This window comes from Portunus trituberculatus, chromosome 43 (assembly GCF_017591435.1).
Source record: "Portunus trituberculatus isolate SZX2019 chromosome 43, ASM1759143v1, whole genome shotgun sequence".
Classification (NCBI taxonomy): domain Eukaryota; kingdom Metazoa; phylum Arthropoda; class Malacostraca; order Decapoda; family Portunidae; genus Portunus; species Portunus trituberculatus.
The window spans coordinates 55,041-63,079 of NC_059297.1; the positions used below are offsets into that span (position 1 = coordinate 55,041).

The window sequence follows — 8,039 nt, forward strand, 5'->3', positions numbered from 1 at the left end:
ATATTTGTTAAAATGTCTTATTTATGTGTTTTTTAAGGTGTTTTATGAAATAAAAAAATATCTCGATTGAAAATTTCGCTTATTCGTCATTTTCCATTAATTTGCTTCAAAACGATAAAATTAATGAAAACAAGATAGTATTGAAAATCCAAAGAAAGTTAAGAAAAACGTGTAATTTTAACAGTTTTTAGGTTTATTCCATCAAAACACAGAAATGCTAAGGAAACTCACTCCTTGTGTAAGCAACGGAAATATGTCAAAAATGGGTTATTTTGTGTATTCTAGCGTTTTATGCAACAAAACTCAGAATTGCAAGGAAAACACACTATTTGCCTAAGGAAGTGATATATGTCAAAAAGGGGGTATTTTTTTTGTATTGGAGCGTTTTATGCAATAAAACTCACAATTGCAGGCAAAACACACTATTTGTCTAAGGAACTGAAATATGTCAAAAATGGGCTATTTTAGTGTATTTCAGCGTTTTATGCACCAACACTCAGAAATTCAGATAAAACACTATATTTGTTAAAACGTCTTATTTATGTGTTTTTAAGTTGTTTTATGAAATAATAAGTATCTCGATCAAAAATTTTGCTTACTCAACATTTTAAATTGTCTTGCTTCAAAACGATAAAATTGGTGAAAACAAGCTAGTATAGTGAATCCAAAGTAAAATTGAGAAAAACGTGAAATTTTATCAGTTTTTAGCTTTTTTCACCAAAACACAGAAATGCTAAGAAAACACACTATTTGTGTAAAGAACGGAAATATGTCAAAAATAGGTTATTTTGGTGTATTCTAGCGTTTTATGCAACAAAATTCAGAATTTCAGGCAAAACACACTATTTGCCTAATGAAGTGATATATGTCAAAAACGGTTTACTTTGGTGTATTCCAGCGTTTTATAAACCAAAACTCAGAAATGCAGGCAAAACACACTATTTGTCTTAGGAATGAAATATGTCAAAAAATTGTTATTTTAGTGTATTCTAGCGTTTTATGCACCAAACTAAAAAATGCAGTCAAATCACTATATTTGTTAAAACGTCTTATTTATGTGTTTTTAAGGTGTTTTATGAAATAAAAAAACTATCTCGATTGAAATTTTTGCTTATTCGTCATTTTCCATTAATTTGCTTCAAAACGATAAAATTAATGAAAACAAGATAGTATAGAGGATCCAAAGTAAAATTAAGAAAAACGTGTCATTTTAGCAGTTTTTAGCTTTATTCCACCAAAACACAACAAAAGCTAAGGAAACACACTGATTGTGTAAAGAACGAAAATATGTCAAAAATGGGTTATTTTGGTGAATTCTAGCGTTTTATGCAACAAAACTCAGAATTGCTAGGAAAAAACACTATTTGCCTAAGAATGTGATATATGTCAAAAGGGGGTTATTTTGGTGTATTCCAGCGTTTCATGCAACAAAACTCACAATTGCAGGCAAAACACACTATTATTCTAAAGAACTGAAATATGTCAAAAATCGGTTATTTTAGTGTATTTCAGCGTTTTATTCACCAATACTCAGAAATATATATTTGTTAAAACGTCTTATTTATGTGTTTTTAAGGTGTTTTATGAAATAAAAAACTATCTCGATTGAAAATTATGCTTATTCATCATTTTACATTATTTTGCTTCAAAACGATAAAATTTGTGAAAACAAGATACTATAGAGAATCCAATTTAAAATTAAGAAAAACGTGTAATTTAACAGTTTTTAGCTTTATTCCACCAAAAGACAAAAATGCTAAGGAAACACACTGTTTGTGTAAGGAACGGAAATATGTCAAAAATGGGTTATTTTGGTGTATTCTAGCGTTTTATGCAACAAAACTCAGAATTGCAAGGAAAACACACTATTTGCCTAAGGAAGTGATATATGTCAAAAAGGGGTTGTTTTTGTGTATTCCAGCGTTTTATGCAACAAATCTCACAATTGCAGGCAAAATACACTATTTGTCTAAGGAACTGAAATGTCAAAAATGGGCTATTTTAGTGTATATCAGCGTTTTATGCACCAACACTCAGAAATGCAGGTAAAACACTATATTTGTTAAAACGTCTTATTTATGTGTTTTAAGTTGTTTTATGAAATAAAACGTATCTCGATTAAAAATTTTACTTACCCTTCATTTTAAATTTTTTTACTTAAAAACGATAAAATTGATGAAAACAAGCTAGTATAGGGAATCCAAAGTAAAATTAAGAAAAACGTGAAATTTTATCAGTTTTTAGCTTTTTTTTCACGAAAACACATAAATGCTACTAAGGAAACACTATTTGTGTAAAGAACGGAAATATATCAAAAATGGGTTATTTTGGTGTATTCCAGCGTTTTATGCAACAAAACTCACAATTGCAGGCAAAACACACTATGTGTCTATGGAATTGAAATATGTCAAAAAGGGGTTATTTTGGTGTATTCCAGCGTTTTATGAAGAAAAACTCAGAAATGCAGGCAAAACACACTATTTGTTTATGGAACTGAAATATGTAAAAAATGGGTTATTTTAGTGTATTCCATTGTTTTATGCACCAATCTCAAAAATGCAGTCAAATCACTATATTTGTTAAAACGTCTTATCTATTTGTTTTTAAGGTATTTTATGAAATAAAAAAACTATCTCAATTGAAAATTTTGCTTATTCGGCATTTTACATTATTTTGCTTTAAAACGATAAAATTGATGAAAACAAGCTAGTATAGGGTATCTAAAGTAAAATTAAGAAAAACGTGAAATTTTGTCAGTTTTTAGCTTTTTTCCACCAAAACACAGAAATGCAATGGAAACACTATTTTTCTATGTGGGTTATGTATTGTATTAATGCATATTACGTGTATGTGGCAACACTGTGTATTTCTCTGCGCATTCAGCTAGCGCGTGAGCCTGTGCTCCTGAGTTGCTACTGGCCGCCATTTCCTACCCTTTGTAGCTCTAAGGACAAGTAAAGAATCTACGTGTACTGCGTGTATGTCTGCCCCTTACTTAGGCATACACGCCCTCCATTATACATCCCGCAACCCACATGGCGCAGTGACGACACGTCTTGTCCCTGGAGACATCAGTTACGAGGGGAAAGAACTCATCCCAGTAACCGGCGGCGCCATCACGTCCTCCAGCCACCAGCTGTGAGATTGCTGACGTGTGCTACGACTGTGTGCTGCGGACCCGTGGTGTTACGTGACAGTGCAGTGCAGTGCAGTGTGTGGCAGTGTATTACAGTGCAGTGTGCGGCGGTATATTGCAGTGCAGTGCCCGGGAGTGTTTGCATCGAGGTGCCGCTTTTGTTTCAGGGGTTGGTTACGTCTCTTTGCCCAGAAACGAGCGCAGCGCAAGACACTGACTGCACTGCCATTACGAGAGCGGCCTGCCGTGAGCCCGCGCATACCTCCATGCTGCACCTCTCGCTGCCTGCCTGCCCAGCTGTCTTCCCGCCACACCACGCACACTGACACATTTGCTCTCACATCTACGAGTAATTCCTCGGCATGGCGCGGTCAAAAGGACGTCCCAAGCCTCCCAGACGAGTTGAGGAGAAAGATGAGAGGACGCCGGGACAACCAGACAGCCTGTCACAGACTTTGGCTGGTGCTACCGCAGGCGCGGGTGAAGCGGCGGCCCCGGACACCACCGCCCCACCTCCGCCCGCCACCCCACCCACCACCACCACTCCACCCAGGTCGCCACACCATGCACCTTCTCACACACCTGTCTACCCTGATTTCTCAGTATTCTTCCAATGGTTTGCTGACAGGGAGGCGACCGCTCGACGTGTGATGGAGGAACAACGCCGGGAAGACAGAGTTGAGTTTCGTGCTCTGTTAACCAGCCTCACTTCTTCCCAGGGCGCGCTCGGTGCGGCTCCGACGAACCCCCAGACGCTTGGGAGTCCTGGCGGTGCACAGAGCGGCTCCGGTACCCACCCACCTGTGCAGAAAGCAGCTGTCACACCTCCGCCGCCACTGTCACACGACGTGACGTACCAAGTGTTTCGTGAGTGGAGGAGACGTTGGGAGGACTACGCGACGATGATCGACCTGCCCAGCCTGACGCTGCCTAAACAGAGGATCCAGCTACGTATGTGCCTCACTCTGGAGACGCAGAGGGTGTTAGAGCACACATTACAGGTGTCGCCTACCTCTCTCAAGCCAGTTGATGAAGTGCTTGACATTCTCCAGGCTCATATACGTGACTCGAACAACGAGGCATTGCGTCGGCGAGCCTTCACTAGCTGTCGGCAGGCGAGAGGCGAGCCCTTCTCCGAGTTTCTCGTCCGACTAAAGAGCCTGGCGGAGGAATTCGACATCTGTAAGGCTCACCACCTGGACTGTGAAGAGGCCTGGATGAAGCACGGTATCCTGACAGGCGTCCACGACGAGGAATTGGTGACCAAGATTGTGTCCCTCGACGCCGCCTCTACTCTTGCTGACGTCATCAATGTATGCAGGGCCCACGAGGCGACGCGGTCAGCCGCCTCTGCCATACGTGCCTCACCTACAGTGTCTGCTGTCTCAACGTATAAACAGACGAAGAAAGCAGCACACAAACCTGGAGTCCCCCCTCGCCAACCTTCACCCACTCATCGGGCGCCTACCTCCTGCAGCAGCTGCGGCAGGCGAGACCACGGCCCGAAGGGCTGCCCAGCAACAGGTGTTACGTGCAGAGGTTGTGGGAAGACTGGCCACTACGCTTTGATGCCCAAGTGCCCAGCCAGGCAGTCTACGTGCACTGCTTGTAACCGTCTGGGGCACCTGGAGAAAGTCTGCAAGCAAACCAAGGCAAAGAGTAAGTCGCAGAGACCCGAGAAGCCGAAAGGAAAGAGGAAGACACCCCACCTTCCACGTGGTGCGGTTACAGTCTCTCACAACGGACCCAGGGTCTCATGAGGGCCCACCTGAGGCCTCATGTCAGTCTCCTATCAGTACTCGTGATGACCCGACACCACCTCCTACTGTACGAGTGGAAGTGTTGCATGACGGTCACTCTGGTGGTCTGGACTTCATTCCTGACACTGGTGCCGACACGACGGTCATCGGCCCACAGCACTTGAGAATGTTGGGCATCGACAGACAGGCTCTTGGTCCTCCTCCATCCCTTGCCTACTACAACGCTGATGGGACGAAGATGTCTGCTGCCCTCGGTTCGCTCCAGGCCACACTAGTTTACGGCGAGCTGTCTTGTACGGGCTGGATAGATGTGCAGGGTTCGTGGAACACCCCACTTCTGTCCCGTGAACACTGTCGTGCTTTGGGGATCGTGCCTCACGACTTCCCTGCTCAGATTCTCTCAGCACGTGGCAGTGTCGCCAGTGTAAGGGAGGCGACAAACGCTCCAGCTCCACGTTCCAGCGTGCCTGCGTTACCTCTTCTCAGCACCACTTCCCCAGACGCAGCGAAGGAGTACTTCTTGAGGGAGTACCAGGATGTTCTCTTGACAAAGGATTCCACACAGGATGCTCCTCTCAAGCCGATGTCTGGACCACCGATGAGGATCCACTTACGAGACGACGCCCAGCCGTTTGCTGTCCACACGCCGAGGCTTATTCCTTTGGCCTACAGGGACGCAGTGAAAGCTGAGCTCGACTCTATGGTGGCACGAGGCGTTATTGCTCCTGTTGGTGACGTCCCATCTTATTGGTGCCATCCGATGGTTGTTGTGCCGAAACCTGGTGGAGGTGTCAGGATCACTACGGACCTGAGTAAGTTGAACACACAAGTATCTCGGCCTGCACACCCATCACCCACGCCTTTTGCAGCCATCCGAAGCGTCGATGCCAGGGCACGCTACTTCACCACGATTGACGCGTTGTGTGGATATTGGCAGATACCCTTGCATGAGGACGACCAGGCCCTGACTACGTTCATCACTCCATATGGGCGCTTCAAGTACCTCCGAGGTCCCATGGGTTTCGCAGCCACAGGCGACGCCTTCTGCCTCCGAGGAGACATCGCGCTACAGGGAGTGCCACAGTGTGTCAAAGTCGTGGATGACATTCTCGTGTACGACGAGGATTATTTCACACATCTACGCCACGTTAACGACATCTTGGCCAGATGCCGAGCCCATGGCATCACTTTAAATGCCAAGAAGTTTGTGCTGGCGGCTCCATCAGTGTCCTTCTGCGGCTGCAGGCTCTCCCATGACGGCATCGCAGCAAACCCTGACAAGGTTCGGGCCATCACTGAGTTTGCTACGCCTGCTACGTTGACCGACCTTAGGTCCTTCATGGGCCTTGTCAACCAGCTCGCCAGCTTCTCGCCCGACCTCGCTGCCACTGCTGCGCCTCTACGCCCACTTTTGAGCCCCAAAAAGTCGTTTGTGTGGACGCCCGACCATGAGCAAGCCTTCCAACGTGTGAAGATGGCCTTGGCCAGCCCACCAGTCCTAGCTGCCTTTGACCCTGCTCTCCTACGACTCTGCAGACCGATGCTTCCCGCCTGTATGGGCTGGGTTATGCCCTACTGCAGGACCACGGTGGTGGACAGCAGCGTCTCGTCCAGTGCGGCTCACGTTTCTTGACGGATACAAAGACCCGATATGCGACGATCGAGTTGGAGATGTTAGCTGTCGTATGGGCCATGGGGAAGACCAAGTTCTACCTCACAGGATTGCAACACTTTAACCTCGTCACCGATCATCGCCATCTAGTTCCCATCCTAAACAGCTACTCCCTTGACGCTATAGAGAATCCACGTCTACAACGCCTCAAGGAGAAGATCGCCCCGTACATCTTCACAGCTGTATGGCGCCCGGGCAAGGAGTTGTGTATCCCGGACGCTCTATCTCGCTCTCCTGTTGCCTACCCAACGCAGGCTGACGAAGTCCTTGGCACTGATACCGGCTTCCAAGTTAGGAGTATCTTGCTCCGTTGGTGCCTCCTGATGTTGCAGAAGCACCTCCTGGCAGTGACCTTGCCCTTGAGGAGCTTCGTAAGGTGGCAACCGAGGACCCCGATTACGTCCAGCTCCTTCATTTTGTGAAGAACGGATTCCCTATGGACAGGTACGCCCTCCCCAACGTGCTCCGCCCGTACTGGAAGTTACGGGAGGACCTCTACTGTGATGAGGATCTCGTCCTGTACGGTGCACGAGTGTTGGTGCCTACAGCTCTACGTCGCCGTGTCTTGGCCCTATTTGGTTTATTCCAACGTTTTATGCAACAAAACTCACAATTACAGGCAAAACACACTATTTGTCTAAGGAAGTAAAATATATAAAAAATGGAATATTTTGGTGTATTCCAGTATTTTATGTACCAAATCTCAGATATGCAGGGAAAAGACACTATTTGTCTAAGGAAGTGAAATATGTCAAACAATAGTTATTTTGATGTATTCCAGCGTTTTATGAACCAACACTCAGAAATGCAGGCAAAACACAATATTTGTCTAAGCACCTGAAATATGTGAAAATTGAGTTATTTTTGTGTATTTAAGCGTTTTATGCATCAAACCCAGATATGCAATTAAAACACTATATTTGTTAAAACGTCTTATTTATGTGTTTTAAGTTGTTTTATGATAAAAAAATTATCTCGATTGAAATTTTTGCTTATTTGTCATTTTACATTGTTTTCCTTCAAAACGATACAATTGATGAAAACAAGTGTATTTAAGCGTTGTATGCACCAAACCCAGAAATGCAATTAAAACACTATATTTGTTAAAACGTTTTATTTATGTGTTTTAAGTTGTTTTATGAAAAAAAAATTATGTCGATTGAAAATTTTGCTTATTCGTCATTTTACATTGTTATGTTTAAAAACTATAAAACTGATGAAAACAAGCTAGTGTAGAGAATCTAAAGTAAAATTAAGAAAAACGTGAAATTTTATCAGTTTTTAGCTTTTTTCCACCAAAACACAGAAATGGTAAGGAAACAAACTATTTGTGCAAGGAAGGGAAATATGTCAAAAATGGGTTATTTTGTTGTTTTCTAGCGTTTTATGCAACAAAACTCAGAATTGCAGGCAAAATACTTTATTTGCCTATGGAAGTGATATTTGTCAAAAAGGGGTTATTTTGGTCTAT

General features: G+C 43.9%; 1 protein-coding gene across 1 annotated transcript; it reads left to right on the forward strand.

Moving 5' to 3' along the window:
• The first annotated feature begins 3,498 nt into the window (after nt 1–3,498).
• Nucleotides 3,499–6,529, forward strand: LOC123518387. Its single transcript, XM_045279196.1, has 2 exons — nt 3,499–4,795; nt 4,887–6,529. The coding sequence occupies exons 1-2, from the start codon at nt 3,499–3,501 to the stop codon at nt 6,527–6,529; spliced, it is 2,940 nt and encodes a 979-aa protein (XP_045135131.1).
• Nucleotides 6,530–8,039: the final 1,510 nt, after the last annotated feature.